Genomic DNA, 24482 nt, shown 5'->3' on the forward strand with positions numbered 1-24482 from the left:
GAAAAATGTGGTATTAGAAAAAGCTCCAAAAATAATACCATGACTTCTCCTGATATTCAGAAAGATATTGTGAATTCTTGTGCAAAAGAAATGGTGAAAGCAATTATTGAAGACTTGAATGGGGATTTTTTTGGGATATTAGTTGATGAGTCTAAGGATGTCTCTCATAAGGAACAAATGGCTCTTGTTCTGCGCTATGTCAATAAAGAGGGTGAACTTATTGAGCGATTCCTTGGCCTTGTTCATGTTAAAGATACAAGTGCACATGCATTACAAAATGAAATATATTCTTTGCTTTTACAACATTCATTGAGTTCATCTTTAATAAGGTGACAAGGGTATGATGGATCTAGTAACATGCAAGGAAACATCAATGGTCTTAAAACTTTGATTTTGAAAGATAATCCTTCGGCACATAGCATACATTGCTTTGCTCATCAGTTGCAATTGACTTTTGTAGTTGTTGCAAAGAAACACCATGATGTAAATAATTTTTTTGACATTCTTGCTAATATTTTGAATGTTGTTGGAGGTTCTTATAAGCGTAGGGAGATGCTTATAGATGATCAAGCTAAAAAATTAGATGAGTTATTAGTGCTTGGTGAAGTTCATACAGGAAATGGATTAAACCAAGAACTTGGGCTTCAAAGACCAGGTGATACTCGTTGGGGATCTCACTTTAAGACATTGCGTAACTTTATTTCTTTATTCTCATCGATTGTTCATATACTTGGAGTTCTTTCAAATGAGAGTTCAAATTATCAGGAGAAAGCATTAGCCAAAAGTCTAGTGGAAGATATAAGATCTTATAAGTTCGTTTGTATATTACATTTGATATTAAAACTATTGGCAATTACATATGATTTGAATATGGCCCTACAAAAAAAAGATCAAGATATTGTTAGTACAATGAAACTTGTTGATTTTACAAAGAGGCAATTGCAAACAATGAGAGAATCTAAATGGAATTCTTTGATAGAAGATGTCTCTTCGTTTTGTGATAAGAATGGTATTGTGATCCCAAAAATGGATAAGAAGTATGCACTTGGAAAGTCGAAGCGTAAAAGCTCAACTGTTACATATTCCCATCATTTGTACGTAGAGGTTTTTTGTGCTACTATTGATTTGCAACTTTCGGAGCTTAATAGTCGTTTTAGTGAAGTGAATACTTCTCTGCTTCTTGGTATGGCTAGTTTGAGTCCCGATGATTCTTTTGCGAATTATGATAAAAACAAGATTATGAAACTTGCTACATATTATCCAAATGAGTTCCCTGCTTCTAAGCTTGAAGATCTTAGTTATGAGCTTGACAACTATATTGACTATGTACGATAAATGGACAATGCATTCTCTAACTTGAAAGGGCTGGGTGATCTGTCAAAGACATTGGTTAAAACAAATATTTACAAGACATGGGGACTTGTTTATTTGCTTGTGAAGCTGAGTTTGATATTACTTGTGGCTACTGCAACGGTTGAAAGGGCTTTTTCTTCAATGAAGTTTATTAAAATTGATTTGCGAAGCAGGATTGGTGATGACTTTTTGAATGATTGTTTAGTTTGTTTTATAGAGGATGAAGTATTTGAAAGTGTATCTAATGATGCGATCATTGATCGTTTTCAAAACATGACAACTCGTCGAGTGCAATTGAAATGATAATGTTTATATTCATATATTGTGTTTGCCTTTAGTTACTTTTTAACTATATATTAAATATCGATACTTATTCTTTAGTCAGTTTGATATTGTATATCAATTTTTGGTTATAATCTTATTCTAAATTTTAGAACCCACACACTCCAAATCCTAGCTCCGCCTCTGATTCTATGACGACGGTTTGCTCACTATTGCAATGACTTAATTTTACCAATAGATTCGTCAGGATATGGGGACAGTTAGTTATAACCATGGCGACAACCTGTCTATTGCAACGGTTCCGTAACTGTTGCTAAACTTCCGTTGCAGTAGAGCAAATTTCCAGTAGTGTCACTCATTTATCACATCTTACTCATAATGCTTCATTTACTCTCTTCTTATTCTCCTGCTAATATTTCTGTCTATCACCTTATTCTGAAAACTTCAATAAAATATTCTTTCGCTTTTAGCTTCCCTTGCTCCATCTCTTGGCTCTTCGGGTCGCCTAACAATCTCTCTTGACTAGGGACAAGAGCATACTAAGGTAAATATTTATCCCTTCTAGGATCCCACTCCCTATCTTCTGAAATCTCTAAATATTCTAGTATTCATATCTAACTGTCTATTCTAGAGTGCATCATCTGAGTGTCTCACAAGGAGATCTATTACCACGTTTGCACTGTTCTTCGAAAATGTTAGCTAATGATAACAATCCATCCACCATTTTGGGTTACTCTAATCCCAGCTGGATCTTGATATCTCATTCTTATATTAAACTATATCTGTTACCTCCCATAGGACATAATTGGGATGGGTGTGACCAATTGTACATACCTCTGTTACTGTTGAAGGTAACTCAGAATACTTATATTTCTTTGCCTGAATTGTAAAAAACTGATAATCTTCACTAACTAGGTACCTCGTACCCTTATTCACCTTGCTTCTTTTACTTGTTGAAACTTGTATCTACATTCTGATTCTCTTGTTTCTTTTTAAACCATATGGGTGAATAGATATTCATGTCTTAGGGTTCCTTATCAAGAAGCTTATATGTCTTAGTAAACACATGATCTGCTGAAGACCTCACATTTACTCATCATAAGCATGACACAAAATTGATTTCCTCTGACTCAACTCTTCCACAACTACATTCAATCTCTTACCAAATGTCTTTCTAGATGTAGGTATCATTGTATTACAAATAAAATAGAATTTAGGAGTTTGAATCCTTACAACTCAGCTTTATCACATGATCTAGAGTAAGAAGAAAGGGTGACAGTCCTAAATGCCCATTAGCCTCCTACTTATAAGTGTGATGCAAAACACACCCATAAACAAAAATCTACTAGACACGACTTGTAGACTCTCTAGGACAGAACTGCTCGGATATCAAGTTTGTTAGAACCCAAACTCCAGGGCTATGACGGGCACCCGGGTGCCTTACTTAACCGAGTACTAATGTAACATATCTTTGTTATCATACCATCATGGGTAAGTGGGCCAGAAGGTCTATCATGAGATAACCAAAATAAAACATAAGGGAATACTTGACATAGGATGATCAAACATGATATACAAACTTATACATGTGACATACGGGCATATAAGACTGACATGATCATTTGTACACCCAAACCATAGGCCGACAAGGCCATACAAGTATCCATATATATGACATCTGTCTACAAGCCTTTAAGAGTACATAAACATCATAAAGGTCGGGAGAGAGTCCCGCCATACCAATCAATACATGTCCAAATCATACTGACCAAATAGGCAACTCCGGAGCAAGTAGAGTGCACCAACACCTTTCGCTGAGCTGATAGCCTACTAGGAGGACTGTCAAACCTGTCTATTCGGATCCTGCGAGCATGAAACGAAGCATTCCCAGGAAAAAGGGACATCAGTACGGATAACGTAGTGAGTATGTAAGGCATGAAAATCAATATATAAAAGACATGAAAGAAACATAGAGTAAATGACTCAACCTATAAATCTGAACAGCTCTGTGAATCATGAAGCATTTAATGTCATGCATATGTGTATAAATGTCATACCATGCATAGGTATATGCGTACACAACATCATCAAGCCTCTAAGGGTATCCCATTATATCATCTTGGCCTTTGTAGGCGAAATCATCAAAGTATATGAGCTGATCAGGTGGTGGTGCGTATATAATGTCGTAACCTTTTCCCATACCCCATATACATATAATATATGCGTATATAACACCATATGGTCATGGGTCAATGTACATGTATAAATGAATGCAATGCATAATGAAGCAAATTAATAAGATCTCTCGAAATGTCATAAGATCAATATGCCTTCGGTTAATATCACAAATAAACTTTATCAACTTACGTATTTTATGAGACCCATAAATAGACGATATGATAATAGGATATAAGCGTAATCAAGAACATAGGCAACCCTAGTACTTCTAAGAAAAGAGTCATTAGTGAAAGTTACGTGTTTGCTCGTTTTGTTGTATCATATGAATCATGCCAAAAGGAAAGAAGGGATAGCCTTAACATACCTTAACTCCGTTGAGTCCATAATACCTTCCAAGCGATTCTTCAAACAACTCAACTCAATCTAACATAGTATAAGGAGATTCAAAATCAGTGTTGAGTAAAGGCTAAGTACGCAACTTAAACTAGTAGCTCGTTTATGTTAATTTGGGCAACATCTACCCCGTAACAATGGCCTGCTCCAATACCATATACCAACAATAACAACTAGGGAGATACAATAAGAACAACATCAACAATAAGGTACAAAATATTCTTGAACTTAGTAATATATCCAGTATAATAACCAATACCTTTTAAAGGATTTCCAACCTTGTACTTAATTTCTACCCAAAATAACCTAACACAAGATAATATCACTATGGATAACTTCCAAGTACTTTATAGCCATTTCTTTTCTAGTTACCAATTTTATCAATATATTGACATGAAAACCAACATAATCATACTAAAAATATCATATCCAACTTAGTTTTCATAATTTCTAGCCACTTAAAGTCCATAAGAGCAACTTTCAAATCAATCCATCAAGAACAACAACATCTCAAGCTAATCCAAGTATTATCTTGTAGTTTATCATCCTAACAACTTAACCAGCATACAAGCAAGATTAAGCACAATTAATAGGTTGTTACACCCACCTTATCCAGTAGCAACAACTTGACATTTCAGCCAAACACAGCCCATAATTATCCTCAATAACAACACAACCTCATAGAGGTGTTGTTCTTTATTAGAACTAACTTTTGGTGTTGAAATATGGTGTAATCACTTTGGAATCGCCTCAAACCCTTGCGGTATCTACTTAGGAGGGTTAGAGGGAGTGTAGGGATGAGGTTGGGTCGAAAAATGAGAAATAATGGTCGTCCAAATCGTTTTTAAAGTGAAGTAGGTCGACTAGGAGGTCATGGGTTCAAGCCATGGAAACAACCTCTTGCAGAAATGCAAGGTAAGGCTGCATACAATAGACCCTTATGGCCCGACCCTTCCTCGAACCTCACGCATAGCAGGAGCTTAGTGCACCGGGATATCCTTTTTAGGTTGACCACCGCCTAAGTGGGTCCCATTGGGAGATGCTTGCGTAGTCTCGCGAAAATACAAATATCTCTTTATTTCGATATCGTATCAGCGAACGGTTATTGAGTTAGAAACTAGACTCGTAGATATTCAATTTGATATATGGATCATCCTGTAATTCCAAGTATATTAGGAGAAAAGCTCTGCTATATTTGACCTAATATTCAACACATTTAAGAATGTAACTTGTGATGACCTTTGCCAACTTTTGTTTCACAACTCGCTTGACTTCAAAATGTAATACACGACTATCATACGACTAAAATAGCTCATAACATAGCCTCCTTATCATATTGAGCACCCTAGTATCACCCCAAAAGTAAATGTTATAACGTTCCTAACTTGTCAACTTTCGATGAAATTTATTTTCTTCGATTCGTTTAGCTTCTAAGTCTTTCAACCCTCTTGGTACTTGTTTGCATGATCTTATAGATTTGTAACCTTCAAGGTAACATGGTTAACTTACTTTATGTACTTTCAAAGACAATCTCATTTATGAGCTTACATCAATTGACTTATGAATACTATCACGTACGAAAATATAAGGTGTAATAAAGTTCTTGCTTGCATGGTTTCTCGATTTTCTTTATATGATCGCATCAGAGAGCGTTAGTATGACGACTCTTATTTTCTTGTCCTGAAGGACACGGTACAACATGACAATATCAAGGAGGTTTCTATTGGAGATGACGGTGCGTTACGGATGTAGGGCCGGTTATGTTAGATGTATTAAGATTTGAGGCAGCACTATTGGTGGAGGAGAATGAAGAAAGACATAGTGGAGTTTGTAGCTCGGTACCTAAATTGTCAGCAGGTGAAGTATGACCACCAGAGACCAGAAGGTTTGTTTTAGAGACTTGAGATTCCCGAGGGGAAATGGGAGTATGTTACCATGGACTTTGTTGTGGGGCTCCTACGGACTCAAAAGAAATTTGACGTCGTATGGGTGATTATGGATAGGTTGACCAAGTCAGCTCATTTCATTCTGGTGGACTACCTATTCATCTGAGTAGTTGGCTTAGATCTATATCCGCGAGAATGTTTGACTTCATGGCATTCCGGTATCCATCATCTTTGACTGGGGAACGCTGTATTCATTACACTTCTGGAGAGCTGTATAATGTGAATTAGGCACACGGGTTGAGTTGAGTACAACATTCCTCCCCCAGACGGACAGACAGTTCGAGCGCACCATTCAGATATTGGAGGATATGCTTCATGCTTGTGTTATGGATCTTAGGGGTTCTTGGGATTAGTTCTTGCCGCTTGAGGAATTTGACTACAATAACTACCAATCAAGTATTCAGATGGCTCCATGTGAAGCCCTATATGGGAGACGGTGTTGTCCTCCAGTATGTTGGTTTGAGCCGGGAGAGGCTAAGCTATTAGGCACAAATTTGGTTCGAGATGCCATGGAGAAGTCAAGTTGATCCAGGATGTGCTTCATAGATCTCAATCTAGATAGAAGAGTTATGCGGATCGAAAGGTTCGTGATATTGCATTTATGGTTGGAGAGCGAGTTTTTCTCCGAGTTTTACCCATGAAAGGTGTGATGACGTTCAGGAAGAAGGGCAATTTAAGCCCTAGGTATATCGTCCCTTTTGAGATCCTTGAGAGAGTGGGAGAGGTGGTCTACAAACTTTCATTGCCACCTAGTTCGTCTGTAGTTCATCCGATGTTCCATGTTTCCAATCTCCAAAAGTATCATGGCGATCTGTCCCATGTTTTAGATTTCAGCTCAGTCCAATTGGACAAGGATTTGTCTTATATTGAGGAGCCAGTGGCCATCTTGGACAGGCATGTCTGAAAGTTGAGGTAAAAGAACATTTCTTCACTGAAGGTTCAGTGGAGGGGTCAACAATAGTGGAGGCAACTTGGGAGACCGAGCATGATACGCGTAGCCGTTATCCTCATCTTTTCACCACTTCAGGCATGTATCTATACTCGTTCGAGGACGAACATTTGTTTTAAGAGGGAAAGGATGTAACGACTTGGTCAGTCGCTTTGAGTATTTTAGCCTTGTTCCCCTATTTATTTCCTTCTCTATGATATATTATGATTATGTGACTTTTCAGGGTGGTTGGTTTGGTTTCGGGTGAGTTTCAGAGAGAATTGGGATACTTGGTCCCAAAGTTGGAAGCTTAAGTAGAAAGAGTTGATCGGAGTTTGACTTTTGTGTAGACGACTCCAGAATGGAGTTTTGATGGTTCTGATAGCTTTATATGGTAATTTTGGACTAAGGAGTATGTCGAGATATTAATTTGGAGGCCCGTAGGTCGTTTTGGCTTGAATTGGCGAAAGTTGGAAAGTTGAAGGTTTGGAAGATTGAGAAGTTTGACCGAGAGTTGACTTTATTGATATCAGGTCCGGATTTCGATTTTGGAAGTTAGAATAGGTATGTTGTGTCATTTTCGTCTTGTGTGCAAAATTTAAGGTCATTTGGAGTTGGTTTGGTATGTTTCGACATTAGTTTTAGAAGTTAGATGTTCATAAGTTTATTAGGCTTGAATCGATGTGCGATTCGTGGTTTTGGTATTGTTTGATGTGATTTGAGACTTCAAGTGAGTTTGTATCGTATTTTAGGACTTGTTGGTATGTTCGTACGGGATCACGGGTGTGTTTCAGATTGAGTTCAGACCATTTGTTCTTGTATTGAGATTGCTGGTTTTCTGTGTTTTGGTTTCCTTCACTACGTTCACGAAGGTTCACCCGCGATCATGTAGGGTCCTTATTGGCAGATAAGAATTTTCTCTTTGCGATTGCATAAGCGAGAACCCGTTCACTGAAGGTTGGAATGATGTGCTCTGCAAATACAATTAAGTAATCGCGATCACGTAGAAGGAAGGAGAGGTTGTGGGAAGGCACGCGTTGTTCATCGCGTTCGCATGGCCTCGAGCGCGTTCGCATACTGGAGATCACTGGTCATCGCATTCGCGACTGGATTCTCGCGATCCTCTATGAGGATTTTGTGAGCTGGAGTAGTTTGTTCTCCGCGATCGCGTTTGTTTGTTCGCGATCATGTAAGGTAATAACTAGGAAGTATATATTTAATTTCCTGTGACGACCTGGCCAGTCGTCTCATGAGTTACCACTCCGTTTTTCCCTATTTTAGCTTTTTTACGCTTTGTTATCCGTGTTTTATATGATCGGGTTGATTAGTTTGAGTTCGGAGAGGATTTGATAAGAAATGAGACACTTAGTCTCTTTTAAGAAGGCTTAAGTTGGAAAAGTCAACCGGATGTTGACTTATGTATTAGAAGGTTCGGAAGCGAGTTCCGATGGTTCGGTTAGCTTCGGGAGGTGATTTGTAACTTAGGAGCGAGATCGGAATGAGTTTTGGAGTTGTAGAGAAGATTTAGGCTTAAATTGGCAAAGTTGATATTTTGGCTGTTCCGGTTGATAGGAGAGATTTTGATATAGGAGTCGGAATGGAATTCCGAGAGTGACAGTAGCTTCGTTGTGTCATTTGGGATGTGTGTGCAAAATCTTAGGTCATTCGGACGAGATTTGATAGACTTTTTGATCGAAAGCATAATTTAAGAGTTCTTGGAGTTCTTAGGCTTGAATCCTATGTTAAATTAATGATTTGATGTTGTTGTGAGCGTTCCAAAGTTTTGAACAAGTTTGAACGATGTCATGGGATATGTTGGTACAATTGGTTTGAAATTCCGGAAGTTCCGGGTAGGTTCCGGGATGTTTTAGGCCGAAAATCATAGTTGTAGTAGGTCCAGAAGGGTTGCAGGCCTCCGAACTCACCCGCGCGGTCCGCACAAAAAGAAGTGCGGTCGCGGTATGTGCTGTGCGGACCGCACAAAATGAAGTGCGGCTGCGGTAGGTGTTGTGCGGACCGCACAAAATGGTGTGCGGCCGCGGTGAAGAACATTTAGCTGGTCCTACTTCGGAAGCTCATATCTTTTGATATACAAGGAATTTTGATATGATTCAAAAACGAAAGTTGTAGCCCTTTGTGTCTAGTTTCCAGAAAGATAAATATATCCAATTTGGACATCTATAGCGAAAGTTATGGCCAACATACTAAAGCCTGTCACTGCAGAGGAAAGCTTGTGCGGCCGTGGTCGTTTTTGTGCGGACCGCGGTCGATTTTGTGCGGCCCGCGGAGGTGAAAATCTGTGGGGTACTCTATAAATACGAGGTTTTGGGTTTTATTTGATATTTTGACCTAGAGAGCTCGGATTTTGGCGATTTTTCAAAGGTTTTTCAAGAAATTCATCGGGGTAAGTGAATCTAACTCAGATTTGGCTAGAGTACATGAATTCATCATGTAATTCGTGATTCGGGATGGAATTTGGGGAAGAAAATTGTACAATCTTTCAAAAATATAAAATGATGATTTGAAGGACCAAATGGTATCGAAATTGGATAATTTTTGTATGGATAGACTCGTGAGAGTATAAGGATTCTAGTTTTGTGAAATTTGCCAAATTCCGAGATGTGGTCCCGGGGTCGGGTTTGACCAATTTCTAGAATTTTGTGGTAATTCGATTATTTTCGCTTGAGCTTTATTCCATTAGTATATTGTGACGTATTCGTTCTGATTTTGGATAAATTCGACGCGCGTTGAGTCTTATTTGAGGGGCAAAGGCGTCGCGAGCTAGAGAATTAGCCGGTTCGAGGTGAGTAATGGTTGTAAATGATGTCCTGAAGGTTTGAAACCCCGGATTGCACATAGTAGTGCTGTATTGAGGTGAGATACGCGCTGGGTGATGAGCGTGGGGTCTTTTACTTCTGGGGATTGTGACTTGGTCCGTCCCGATTGATGATTTTACCACGTATTTGACTGAAACTTATTTGTTATCGTCATCATTTGGGCTGATTGCCATATTTGGGCTTCGTGCTAACTATTTGAACCCTCCAGGGATTTTTATCACTAATTCCTCACTGTTTGACTTATTACTTGAACTCAGTACTGTTGATATTTACTGTTTTACAAACTCAGCCACTTTTATTCGTATTTGAACTTAAATGTTATTGCTAAATGATGTTTTGGGCTGAGAACTATTGTTTTACTAATGCCCGAGGGGCTTGTGATGATTTTCGGACTGAGTGAGGCCGAGGGCCATATGTGAGGATATGCTGAGTGATATGAGGCCGAGGGCCTAAGATACTTTTTATTGCCACGAGATGGCTTGATATTGCGCTTAGGCCGTAAGGGGCCCCTCCGGAGTCTGCACCCCCATAGTGAGCGCGGGTACCCATCATGATTTGAGAGTGAGCCCGAGGGGCTGATACTGTACTGAGAGTGAGCCCGAGGGGCTGATATTGTACCGAGAGTGAGCCCGAAGGGCTGATATTGTTCTGAGTGATTGTTACTGTGCCCGAGGGGCGGATTTCTACTTGTTATTCACCTGCTAAATTACCTGTTTTACTTGGTTTAAAGGAACTTCATTTGATTTCTTCGTGGATTTACTACCTCAAGTGATTTTACTGCTTGATATAGAATTGTTTTTTGCCTTTACGTGTTTTCTTGCTTTCAGCCATTATTTATGATTATTACTCATTGAGTCGGAGTACTCACATTACTCCCTGCACCGTGTGTGCAGATTCAGGTATAGCAGAGTCCGTTCCTGAGTGCTGATCGTCCCAGTCCAGGCAGTGTTTTCGAAGACTACGAGGTAGTTGTTGGCGTCTGCAGCCCCCGTACCTCCCTTATCTTACTATTTTCATGTTCTTGAACTTTTGTAACGGATTTCATATCTAGTAGACTGGTATCCGGAACTATTAGTTGCTCATGACTTGTGACACCCCAGTTTGGGCTGTGTCGAGATGGTTTCTACTGGTGTTATCGTTAATTCCGCAAATTATGGTTATTATATCATGTTTTAGAACTATTTATGGTATTTAATTGTTTAAAAGAGGTGGTCTGTTTTGGTCTGGTTGGCCTTGTGTTCACGACAGGCGCCATCACGACTGGGTTCGGGAAATTGGGTCGTGACAAGTTGGTATTAGATTTTAGGTTACTTAGGTCTCATGAGTCATGAGCAGGTTTAGTAGAGTCTCGCGGATCGGTACGGAGACGTCTGTATTTATCCTCGAGAGGCTGCAGAACCTTTAGGAAAAACTTCATATTCTTGAAATTCTTGTCCTGCGAACTTGTTGGTCCAAGTACTAAACATCTATTATTTCATTCTCTCACAGATGGTGAGGACGCGAGCTACCGGACGAGGTGGACGACCACCAGTGCCACCAGCTGAGACCACCAGAGGCTGTGGACGCGGTTGTGGTCGCGGCAGAGGCAGAGCAGCGAGGACAACACCTATAGATCCACCAGCTGCCCTAGCTCCGGATCAGGCTCCAGCTATGGATGCTCCAGCAGCACCAGTTCAGGCACTAGCTGTGCCCATCGTGATTCCGGGTCTTCAAGAGGCCTTGGCACAAATCTTATCAGTTTGCATTGGCCTAGCTCAGGCAGTTTCAGCCACTACAGTAGCAACTACTTCACAGGCTGGGGGAGGCAATCAGACCCCCGCTGCTCGCACACCTGAGTAGGTAGTGTAGGGACTTCATACGCTGGGGGCACCTCCAGCCCAGCCGGTTGCACTAGCTCAGGAGTTTGTTGTGCCAGTTATGCCAGATGATGAGCAGCGTTATCTTGAGAGGTTTGGTAGACTCCAGCCTCTGACATTTAGCGGAGCAGAGGGCGAGGATGCCCAGGGTTTCTTGGATAAGTGCTAGTGGATGCTCCGTACAACATGGATTCTTGAGTCTAGTGGTGTGGCATTTACTACCTTTCAGTTTTCTGGGGCTGCCTTCACTTGGTGGGAGGCGTATGAGAGGCATAGGCCAGTTGGAGCAGCGCCTCTTACTTGGCATGAGTTCTCCGTTCTCTTCCTGGAGAAGTATGTGCTGCAGTCTCGCAGAGAGGAGCTGCATAGACAGTTTGAGTGGTTGAGACAGGGGGATATGACTTTGTCACAGTATGAGTCGAGGTTTTCCAAGTTGGCTCGCCATGCCGTCTGAATGGTTCCAACAGATCGTGAGAGGATCAGGAGATTTGTTGATGGCCTTAACTACTATCTTCGTATTTTGATGATTATAGAGAGAGTGTTGGGTGCTACGTTCGAGGAGGTAGTTGATATAGCTCACAAGATTGAGACGGTTCGCCGTCAGGATCGGGAGGAGAGGGAGGCCAAGAGGCCTCGAGGATCTAGCAGTTATAGTGGTGCTCCTTCGAGGGGCCAGTTCCAGCATGGTAGAGGTCATTCTTTCAGGCCTGCTCAGTTAGCCCACCCAGGTTATCGTGGGGTATCTTCGGGTCATGGTTATCACAGGTGGGCTAAAACGCGGGTAGCTATTTCGGAAAAAATAATTTTCAAAAACTAAATATAACACTCCCGCGATGATATAAGGAATGATTGTGATTGTGAATCTGGAATGAGATTATGAGGCACCTCAGTTGTGATTCTTGTTGTTATCTCTCATTTACCTCACTTGTATTTGTCTGTATTGTTTTCTTGATATTCTTATTATGTGTTCCTTCCTTGTTGCATTTATCTCTTTAAATTCAGTTGTAGTCTATCATGTTGTATTTCCTTATTGCTTCATTTTCTTCATTTACATTCGTAGACTATATTATACTTGTTCAATTTCTTTTTCTTATCCTAGTAGGTGTCTTGACCTAACCTCGTCACTACTCTACTGAGGTTAGGCTTGATACTTACTGGATACTATTGTGGTGTACTCATACTATGATTTTGCACATTTTTTTGTGCAGATCCAGGTACCTCATACAAGGCTAGGCACCAGTGAGTAGAGCTTCCAAATTGGAGAATTTAAGGTATACTTGCCGGCGTTTGCAAGCCTCAGAGTTACCCTCTGTTCTTATTTTCTATTGCATACTCTTTATTTAGATAATTGTGTATTAGGGATGTTTCCGTATACTTGTGTAGATCTTATGACTCAATCTCACCAGATTTTGGGAGTTATTGTCAGCTGTATTGTGGAGTTCTTTTATGATAGCTGATTGGTTTAAATTTGAAGTTCTATTATTATTTCTGTTATTCCTTCATGTATGTTAGTCTTACCTAGTCTTAGAGACTAGGTGTCATCACGATATCCTACGATGGGAGATTGGGACCGTGACACCTTAGCATTCTTCTGAACAGCCTTGACATCTTCATTATTATATTACTCCCTAGTTTTAGGGCCGGTAACTAAATCACGCATTCTTTCCTTCCACCATCCATAATATTTCCCGTTGAAAAAATGGTGGCATTATGGTTAATTGTTTTTCTTGAGCGTCTGGAGGTGCAATCATCTCGGATCGTTTCAGGTGTTAGACTTGCTTGAAAGAACCTGCTATAATACCAACTGTTATTTTAGGAAGCACCTAGACACAAGAGGGAGGATGAACTGTATCTTGTAAATTTTTGCATGCCAAAGAACCTGATTCTTTGACTTAACTATTCTATCACAAATCCGAAAGTGTTGTGCCAAAATTAAAGTACACAAACGATTTTTACGGGAAAAATTTCCTTATTCAAGGAAGTAAAAATCACGACCTACGCTCATAGGATTTGTCTTAAAGCTTTAGGTTACAACTCAATAACCAAAGGGACTAACTCTAGCACCTTAAACCCTATAATCAAACTAATTATAGCTAAATTTTATGTTACAACTCTATAATCAAAGGGACAAACTCTGATACCTTAAACCCTACAATCGACTTAATTGTAGATAACCCTTTCTAAACTAACTCTAGTATATAAAGCGAAAACAAATTATCTTACTTTCTTTACCTATGAGTATACTTCTCAATAAGCAATATAGATTACGATTAAAGAATAATTGACGCACCCTTAAACAACTTAAGAACTCCAGCAGCTTCGCCTCTAGGACCTAGTTCTTCAGTTGAGCAGCATGAATCCTTGAAAGCACCTTCTTGCTATGAATGCTTTATTTCTTGAATGATTCTCTGTATTTGCACGAAATAGCATTGGCTTCAATAGCAACAACGATGCTTCATATAGGAATGAGGTTGGCCGAATCCTTTTTAAATTTTAGCTCCTAGACCTGAAATAATTTGGTTATCTCTTAAGGAAAATAAATCCTAAAAGGATTCTATTTTCTTTCCATAAAAGACTCTTTCACATGCCTTTTCTTTTCATGCAAGTATTCTCATAATTAATAAATCTTTATTGACCATGAATTCCTCCAATGATTTTCATACTTCCATTCCACGAAATAAATCCTTCAATAAATCCAACTTGCATAAGGAATCTAACTTTTCAACTTTTGATCATCGCCTTCAAGTAATCTAGTTTTTTCGATATATGCTTGTCACATATGTAACCATGATCCCATCTGGATTAGCTGATTTAAAGTAGGTGATAAGTATTAGGTGTTGAAAAGCACTTTTACGTGCTAAAAATAATTTAATAAATAAGCAGTTACGTGCTTGGATGCAAGTGCAGAAATTGATAATAAGTTGTTGCAATGTTTGGTAAAAACGAGCTGATAATCTCTTTTTCTGTTAAAATGACTTAAATAACCTTAGAAATATTTACACTATAAGGGCGTAATTTCTTCAAGATTTTCGATTCTAGATCGATTCAAATACAAAATAATATATTTGTCATTTTACTTCAAATACGAATATGATTAGATAAGATAAATTTATGATATATATAATTTATTTTATGATAATTATATAAATTTATGATATGTATAATTTTATTGATAAGTATATAATCATAAGCTATATAATAATAATAATAATAATAATTTATCTCTTGTCTTCATCACCAGTGTCCATTGAGATTAATACAACACTTAAAAAGTAATACACCAAAGAATTGATGCCTTTGTTTATTACTTACAGTTCAAAGATTAATACACAATCATATAGATACAAAATATGCAAAGGAATAGAGAATTTCCTTACCTCAAATATTATCAACGAGAATTGCAAACTTGAAGAAACGGAGGGTTTAAGTTTGAAGAAATATGAGGCAGGGGATATCGATATAGCAGGAGTTTTATTTTAAAAAGGAATATTTTAGGGATAAAATAGTAAAAATCTTGGTCAAATTTAAAGTACTTATAAGCTAAAAATTAGTGACCAACTTATGGCTTTTAACCTATTTATGACTTATAAGCCTTTTTAATTTTACCAAACGCGTAGATAAACCGAAAAGTGCTTACTTGACCAGCTTATAAGCTTAGTCAAACACCCTCCATATATATCAGCACAACAAATATATTCAAGAGACCTAGTTCGTTGCCAGTTGTTAGTTAATCATCAAAATTATTTTTAAGCACATCTTTTTCCGGCATCTACTTTAGGGTAACTGGTTCTTTGTCAACTGTTTGTTAATCATCAAAACCAATTTAAGCTCTCAGCTGAACAAATGCGAAGATAGAGCAGAAAAGAGTCCAGTTAAACTATACTGTTCTTGTAGAGTCTCAAAAGTCCAAATTGATCACGTTCATACTTAGGACCCGTTTGGCCATAGATTTGCCAAAATATATCTGGAATTTTTTTGGCAAATACATGTTTGGCCATAGATTTTATCTACATTTTGGAAAATTCCCAAAATCCAAAACCCAAATCCCAAAACCAGCTCAAGAGCTTATTTTGACCCAAAATATCACTATTATATTTTTTAAAAATTGCTCTAAACTTTTGTATTTTATATAAGAGCCCACAATTTATTATTTTGTAACAATGCTGTTTTGTCTTCTCAGTCATCTGATAGTGTGTTATGTAGTTCATTATAAAAATGATAATTTTGTACCAAATTTATTTATGTTCAGGACTATGTTTGTGATAATATAATGAATGTTATTGATAAAGGTATTGTTGGGTATTTGTGATAGTTTTTAGAACTTGTGGGTATAAATTATGTTTCATTTTTTTTTTAAGTGAAATATGTTTTGAAAACTTATGTCCAAACATATTTTGATCTTCAAAACAAATTTCAGTCAAATCAGATTTTTCATTATTTCTCGCTACTGTTTGGTTCTTCCTTTCTCTACAGCTAGTTCCCTGTAAGTGTGAGACGCCAACATCGTTGGGTCAATATGAGGTTCAAAATTACATTCATCTTTTAATCTTTTATTGTTCTATTTTCCTCTTGGCTCTGAAACTGAGTTTTTGAAGTCATTGTACAATCGGTGACAAAGTCTAGAATTGCGCTAAAGGTATTCAAGATTAAGTATATTTGTAGAAAATGTAATATTTGACCTATACGCATTATTATTTTCCACAAAAAGTATACAACTGACTACCTCGACATATATAATTACGCCGCTGCTCACAATGTGAGTATCTGAAATGGGGAGTAAAAACAAAAAATACCTTTTTCTGAACTGTCAGTTAAATTTTGGACTTGAATACAAACAAAACCAGTTTTTCAATGTCAACTATGTTTCAATTCCCCTCCAGTTTTTCACACAAACCAAAAGTAACTAATATGGCGCTTTACTTTTTTACGCAAAAATAACGTTAAAATTTGTGCTCTATAACTATAAAAAAACTCCTTTTGGTTGAAAAAGAAAGTACTATTTCTACAACATGAAAATAAAATACTCATTTTATTGAAATAAAAGAAAATACTTTTTCTATTTCATGAAAAGAAAATACTCATTTTGTTGAAATGAAGAAAAAAAATACTTTTTTTGTATCATGAAAAGAAAATACTTTTTTTTAGTTGAAATGAAAAAAATACTTTTTTTACATGAAAAGAAAGTATTTTTTTGTGAAAATGAAAAAAAAAAAAATTTATATCATGAAAAAAATACTCATTTGTTTAAATGAAAAAAAAAACTATAAGATAATATGAAAAGAAAGTACTATTAATAATATATTTTTATTTAGGGTGGGGTGGGGAGGGTAGGTGGGGGTGGGGCGGGGTTGGGGTTAGGGTTGGGTGGGTGGGGTGAGGTGTGGCGGTGGGTTGGTGCGAATAGGGTAGGGAAGGTTGAGAAGAGTTTTGGAAAATGTTTTCCTTCTCTTGATAGGGAAAACATTTTCCTCCAATTGGAGGAAATAAATTCATGAGGAAAATATTTTCCAAAACATTTAGGCCAACCAAACATGGGAAAATAGAAAACATATATTTTCCTTCATACCAAACACACCCTAAATTTATTTTATTCTTAGCTTGAGATAATCAAGAGATCAATTCAAAAGAGTTTAGAGAAGTTAAAAGAGTTTTAATGGAGGCTAAATTTGGCAGGTGGTTATCAAGAAGTTAAAAGTGGTTATCTTCTTTAAAAGAACATTCTTTTCCTGGGTAACTACTACATAACACAGAAAACAAATGATTTATTCTTCTTATCTTACTCTCTTTCCAAAAACACACAATTGTAGACATTTAGTTCGTGGAACAAAATCCGGTTTCCTAGTGAAACACAGTGGGGCTTGCAGCAGTTTCTTTGCTTCAAATTCTCTATTGCAGAAAAGGTACACAAAATTCTCGAGATATTTTGTGCCCGTATTTGGAATTACATAATTCCCAACACTGGTATCAGAGCATGATTTAAGATTATCCCCATGAAATTGTAAAAACCAAAATTTTATAGTTTTGCAGAAAATTCATACTGTAATTTGTTTTCTGTGTTAACACTCGTTTGGAATTTCATGACTTTCGTACTTCTAGAATCTACTAGTTAGGGCTTTCCGTTGATACTCATTAAATTATTGAGTTCGGATGAACCTGGACCAAAGGGCTGCATCGATCCCTGATGTCTGCATCCAAGCTTATCATTGAGTTCTCCATCTATGAGTGTTTATATGTGCCCGTATAGGTTCATCCCACTCCAAGGGCTTGGAGTTAGACTAAAACTTGAGACCTTCATATTGTGAGATGTTGGATAATTTTCAGCTACATTACCACTATGGCCTTACAAGTTTTGTAGCACACGAGGGGTAAATATTAGCTAAAGAGAGGTGCTACAATTAACTTTCCAAGTTGGAACTCAATCAATAGGGCATTTTGGAACAGGTTTGCAGTAACTTTCTCAGAGTTGTGTTCCCTATCAATTAGGCATTTACAACATGCAGCAAGATTAAGCATCTTTGTATGCAAAAGGAAAAAGGGTATAGATCCAGTAGAGAAAGGTATAGACAGTAATGCAGATGAAATAATAACAATAATACTCATTAAGTACATATAGTTTTGGCTGAAAGAGGCCCCTGCAATAAATTCTTGGCTGTAACAACAAAGATATATGGAGCACCCAATAAAAGTGAAAACAAACATTGAGAACATTTGCTGTGTCAACCAAATAAAGATTGGGCACACCAGCCACCCTCCGAAAATTTATGCCAGACATCTTCCTTTAAAATGTTCTACATCTTCAAGATACCGACAAGTTTCAGACTACATAGTTTAATATTCACTAGACAAGTGCCAGGAATGTTTGGTCAAAGCCCAAAAGCTTAGTTATCTGCTTATCATGTCCTCTGCAGGTCAAACAGAATTTTCTTTCTAGCTCGTTTTGATTCTTAAAATTGCTAGAAACCTAGAAGACATCAAAAGCAGAATTATAATTCCAGAAATGCTTCCAAAGCCACATTGGTAACAGAATAAAGAGATAAGCCAATGTACCAACTTTTAAGTCTTCACAATAAGGAGAATAATGTATTGGCCTTTACTAGTAAGAAATATGACAAAAGCTGTTATGTACCTGGAGAATGTGTATCACTATAAATACCAGGAACCCCATATATGCATTACTATACTACTACTTAAGCCTATGCATCCAACAGATGCAATATGAAACTTTTAGGCAGCTATCGACCAAAAAGAACATAAGACTGGTAAAACAGTAAGGTAGCAATAATTCAAAAACTAACTTGTAGCCAAGAGTATCCTCCGAGCAGCCATTTATTTTTAGACGCAAGCAAGGACTTTATCTACGGTGCTCACACATTTGGCATGCCGAAGCATGCTTCTTATTGACAAATGTACATATTTCACATTCCCAACTGCCAGAAGTATCTTCACTGCACATTAGGCATGCCGTGGCAGAGCTAGCATTCAGAAATGTGCACGAATTGCATGCCCAACCTTCCAAATCATCAATCAAGTTTTGTGTTAATGATGCCCCTGCAGTAGAAGTTGTCTCTCCTAAATCGTCGTCATCCAAATTTATGATTAAGGCTGTCCCAGCATTTGATGTCCTGCGTTTTTTCCCGCCACCTATCCTACTGCTGCTCCCAGCCATATGTGGAGTTTTAGACACAGAGAGGTTGTTGGTTCCAGCGACATGTGAATTTGCCAAGTTTGCACCGCGTCCCCCAATGTTCATCACGTTGCTGCCACCGGCCACATGTGGAGTTTTAGACACAGTGAGGTTGTTGCTTCCAGCCACATGTGCATTTGTCAGGTTTGTACCACTTCCCCCAGTGTTCATCACCTTGCTGCCCCAAGCCGCATTTGGAGTTTTAGACACAGTGAGGTTGTTGCTTCCAGCTACATGTGCATTTGCCAAGTTTGTGCCGCCTCCCCCAAAGTTCATCACCTTGCTGCCCCAAGCCACATTTCTAGTGACAGTGAGGTTGTTGGTTCCAGCCACATGTGCATTTGCCAAGTTTGGCACAGTGCCTCTCCCAATGTTCATTACCTTACTGCCACCAGCTAGCTGTAAATTACTCGAGCCAGTAGTGCTGGTCACCCCAGCTTGCTGTAAATGTTGTGAGCCCATAACGTAGCTCCTCGCTGCTGCAAGTGCATCTTTGGATCCCATAAAGTTGCTGTTCCCGGCTTCAAGTGGTCTTTTTGATACAGTGAGGTTGTTGCTTCTAGCCACATGTGCGTTTGTCAAGTTTGTCACACTGCCTCCCCCGATGTTCATTACCTTGCCGCCTCCAGCTAGCTGTAAATTACTTGAGCCAGTAGTGCTGGTCACCCCAGCTTCTTGTAAAAACTTTGAGCCCATAGCATAGCTCCTACCTGCTACAGGTGCATCTTTCGATCCCACAAAGTTGCTGCCCCCAGCTTCAAGTGGATTTTTTGGTACAGTGAGGTTGTTTCTCCCAGCCACATGTGCATTTGCCAAGTTTGTCACACTGCCTCCCCCAATGTTCATCACCTTGCTGCCCCCATCTAGCTGCAAATTACTCGAGTCAGTAGTGCTGCTCAACCCAGCTAGTTGCAAAAATTGTGGGCTCATAGGGTAGCTCCTTGCCGCTACAAGTGCATCTTTTGATCCCATAAAGTTGGTGCCCCCAGCTACAAGTGGATTGTTTGATGTTCTCAAAGTGTTGTCTCCACTTATAACAAGATTCTTGGAGCCATTTATATTTCCTCCTGGAGCAACTAAGGCATGTTTTGAGCTTGCAGTGTTGTTAATGCCAGGTAGTCCTGCATTTCTAGTTCTCACGAGCCTCATGAATTCAGCTCTTGCCTTCAAGGGCATCCTGTCCCTACCATTTTTCAAGCTCGTCCTTTTGCTGCTTTCAGCTGCATTTATGGAGCTGGTTGGCATGTCGCCATGAGCCCCTTGCGAATGCACATCTTCAAGCCCATTCTCAAGTGCTCTAACTAAATTGTCAAAGTAATTCTTAGTCACACTAGTCAGACCAGTAAGCTTTATACGGAAATCATCAAATGTTTTGGAATTACTTTCTTCAACATTCAGATAATTCTCCAGTTCACTCTCTGCACAATGGTGAAGCCTCTCCAAACCAGCTTCTGCCTGACCTTGCGAGAACTCGAAAAACTGCCTTTTCGTGTGCTCCTCATCAGGCAAGTAAAATCCATAAGCATAAGTCCACTTCAACACTCTCCTGCATTCAACGATCTGATTCCAAGCTTCTATAATGAACTTCAATTGCGTCTCTGGTATGCTTTGCAATTCACTCAGCTCCTTAACATTAACTTCTCCCATTCTCCTCAAATCCGTTACAGCTTTTTGCCTTGACTTCTCATTAGTAGCCCATCTCTCGTAATAATGTGTGTACTTCACAATAGATTGCTTGGCCATTTCTTTCTTTTTCTCATCTTCATTCCCCGGCTTGTACTTGTTACACGGATTATAGCCATGAGTTGACCAAGAATTAAGGCACAGCCAACAAAATTGATACTTGCAAGGGTCTCTACATGTCATTCGCATACACCCTTCGTTCTTCTCAATCGGTCTCTTGCATTTAGGACAGGGCTTTGTGTAAGCCAAAATCCAATTCGTATTTTCGGACTCTGCTAAGTTCTTCTCCTTCCACTTCCCCACAGTTTCACAATCAACGGGTCGATGAGCTTCCTCTGTACAATTCCAACAAAAACTATGTGAACAGTCACACATAACATCACAATTATCACTCCCTATATCAAATTCAATGGCGAAATCACATCCCGGAGCAGGACACCACTTAATCTTCCTGTTTTCCTCAACGTAAGAACGAAAAAGAAATCCATAGTACTTCTTTCTATCATCATCACACGTCAATGAATCAATCATATCCTGTGAGACAGCAACTTTACAAGATGGTTCCGGACATCGCAAATTTAAACATCCAGAACCATCAGATATGGAATTACTAATATACCCTCTCCAACATTCAACACAAAAAGGATGACCACACGCAGATGCCAAAATTCCATCAGATGAATAATCCTCAAAGCATATTCCACAAGCTAATAACTTATCATCCGGAAATTGAACAATTTTTTCCGCTATTTTTAAACCAATAGCTTCTCGAACTTTCGATTCATCGGCAAACCATTCCTCGTGAACTTTATTCACGCTCCAGTTATACCGACGGAGTAAAATAGATGCTTCAGTTTTGGAAACTGAGAGAACTGATGAAACTTTAGAGATGTCATCGTCCATGAGATGACGAATATCATCGTCGGATAAAACGACGAAGTTTTTGCCAGTACAAAGATGATCGGAATCATTACCGATGAAATCATCGTCGCCGCCAACGGAGTCCACGTCACTCTCGTTACCGGTGATGACGTCGTTGCCGTATAAATCATCGCCGGTGGCGGAGTCTACGTCGCTTCCCCCGTACATGTCATCGTCGGACTCCATGATCAACTGAGATGAATTTTGTAAAGGTAAAAATTTAATAAAAGGAGAATAAATAGAGGTGAATAAAGTGGGAGGTGAGTGAAAGTAGCAGTAGTACTAATGCTATTGTTCGGAACAGAATTTTAGCCCTAAAATACTGTTTTTAAGATGGTTGAAATCCGCACAGTGATTGCCTGATTGGAAAAAGTTTTACATATTTCCTCAACCTTTGGGCCCACAATGTCCACGTGGCAGGAAAAATATTCCTTTACCTTCTCGCCTTCATGAATAGATATTGTGTGGCAACTTAACTAATACGTAACTGTATTTCTGTAACAATTTTTCGTTAAATTTTCTCTAGCATGTTCATTTACCTTGTGCATAATTAGAAGATTGGAAGACATAGATGCAGGGCGGATCTAGGATTTCTAGAACATGAGTGCATTGCAGAGGAAAAAAAATACTAACTGGGAATTGATCCTGTTTCGTTGATTAAATAATTAAATATTGAATCAAGTACATCATTCGATCAACTTTTGTGGAGTATATGTGCCAATACATAATACTAGACCAATTCTAAAAAATATATACATAAAATATCTAGTTTTGCAAAGAGATCATGAATTTACGTACCCATAATATGAGCCATTGATCCGCCCTGCATAAATGAAGTAAGAATTTAAAAAAAAAAATCAAATCATAGACATACGAATATATGGTGAGGAATGAAAACAATGTGAACAAACAACGTGCTTGGATTTGGTTTAGTCAAAAACATTTTTGAGGAAAATACGAGTTGGATTACCTTTTAAGAATATTTGTATTATTATAAATAGAATTTTATTTATGGTGAATTTTCATATTTAGAGAGATTCTAGGGTTTATTACTTGGTGACTAAGTCACCCTCTCCCTATAAATAAAAGGTTCTATTCCATTGTAAATCATCCCAAAATCAATAAGAATTCTCTCTCCCTACTTTTCTCTGCAATCTTCTTTCTTCTTTTATTATTTTATAACACGTTATCAGCACGAGACTCTAACCAATTGAGTAGAAGTTTTGAGATTGAACATAATGATTGTCAATTGTTCCATGAACTTCTTTCATGATTAAATTCTGGATTTTAGGTAAGTATTTTACTTTTCTCTTTCAAATTCTTGACATTCTATAATTTGATTTTAAATACAAGCAAAGACGATAAATTTTGATTGTAACTCTAATGGAGTTTGAAAGAAATTATAACCACCCAAAGTAGTAAAATTTCTATGTCCTGCCATGATCAAAGTCATGTATGATCGTGAGCACAAGAAGTGAAAACCCGTCTTATTGAATTTACTTCTGTCTCATTCCCTTAAGAGAATGTGATAGCAATATGTGATAAGTCTGAAAGAAGACAAAATTATTACCGTGAAGGTATCAATGGATGTGGACGTGGCAATAGACAAAGTTATAGTCGTCATTATTGTGATAATGAGAATAATAAGGATTCTCAAAATAATCCTTCACTGTGAAAGTAATATTCGTCATCGATTTGACATGAGATTTTATAAAGCACATATAGATGATTATGTTCCATTCATGATGTGAATGTGACAACATCAAATTTATGAATATATATTCATTCTTGGAAGAATATGAACGTGCTAGTGGTAGTGAATATATCACACTCACTTCTAGAAGGAGGTTTGAGATGATATAAGAAAATAATCTCATTATTATAGTATGAATGGTCATTGGTCACGTACCTAATGCACACCAAAATATTTTGGTAATGTGATTATTAAAGAATAACATTAATGCAAGAAACATATCTTGCATATAATTTTAACCATGACCATAATGGTATAACTTTCTCCTTGAAAGAGATATTCACCATATGGATGTTGATGAATATGTGATAGTCTAAATTAATTGAGAGCTCTAGAAGAGCCAATTATTACTATTTTGGAGGAATAAAATTGATTATCAATAAGGCATTGTGTTGTAGTAAGTCTCAAAGAAAATTATTCAGTTTGCAAAGTATTCGCTAAAGCGGTTGATTATATTGAGACTATAAATAAAGGAAAGATTTAATATCTTCTATTACTACAACTTGTAGCGGGGTAATATGTATGTAAAAAGTTACCTACTTTATTTTCTAGTTTGTACTACACAAATAAAAGAATACCACAATAAAGTGGATGTTTATTGATATAAAAACTCATATCATAATAAACTTGAAGTTTATTGATAATTGCACACTTCATGTTGTATATAT

At 38.0% G+C, this 24482-nt stretch overlaps 3 protein-coding genes across 3 annotated transcripts; 2 read left to right on the plus strand and 1 right to left on the minus strand.

Moving 5' to 3' along the window:
- The first annotated feature begins 357 nt into the window (after nt 1–357).
- LOC107775545 (uncharacterized) lies at nt 358–1335 on the plus strand. The gene has a single exon (XM_016595293.2). The coding sequence runs from the start codon at nt 358–360 to the stop codon at nt 1333–1335; it is 978 nt and encodes a 325-aa protein (XP_016450779.2).
- Nucleotides 1336–1656, plus strand: LOC142176256 (uncharacterized). Its single transcript, XM_075243386.1, has one exon. The coding sequence runs from the start codon at nt 1336–1338 to the stop codon at nt 1654–1656; it is 321 nt and encodes a 106-aa protein (XP_075099487.1).
- Nucleotides 1657–18824: 17168 nt separating this feature from the next.
- Nucleotides 18825–22408, minus strand: LOC107775543 (putative E3 ubiquitin-protein ligase ARI7). Its single transcript, XM_016595291.2, has one exon. The coding sequence runs from the start codon at nt 22245–22247 to the stop codon at nt 19125–19127; it is 3123 nt and encodes a 1040-aa protein (XP_016450777.1). The 5' UTR covers nt 22248–22408; the 3' UTR covers nt 18825–19124.
- Nucleotides 22409–24482: the final 2074 nt, after the last annotated feature.

The sequence above is a fragment of the Nicotiana tabacum genome, chromosome 22 (genome assembly GCF_000715075.1).
Source record: "Nicotiana tabacum cultivar K326 chromosome 22, ASM71507v2, whole genome shotgun sequence".
Taxonomy (NCBI): domain Eukaryota; kingdom Viridiplantae; phylum Streptophyta; class Magnoliopsida; order Solanales; family Solanaceae; genus Nicotiana; species Nicotiana tabacum.

Bases quoted from the DNA above. Each gene is read 5' to 3' on its own strand.
- LOC107775545 (XM_016595293.2), top strand. From the start codon at position 358: ATGCAAGGAAACATCAATGGTCTTAAAACTTTGATTTTGAAAGATAAT.
- LOC107775543 (XM_016595291.2), bottom strand. From the start codon at position 22,247: ATGGAGTCCGACGATGACATGTACGGGGGAAGCGACGTAGACTCCGCC.
- LOC142176256 (XM_075243386.1), top strand. From the start codon at position 1,336: ATGGACAATGCATTCTCTAACTTGAAAGGGCTGGGTGATCTGTCAAAG.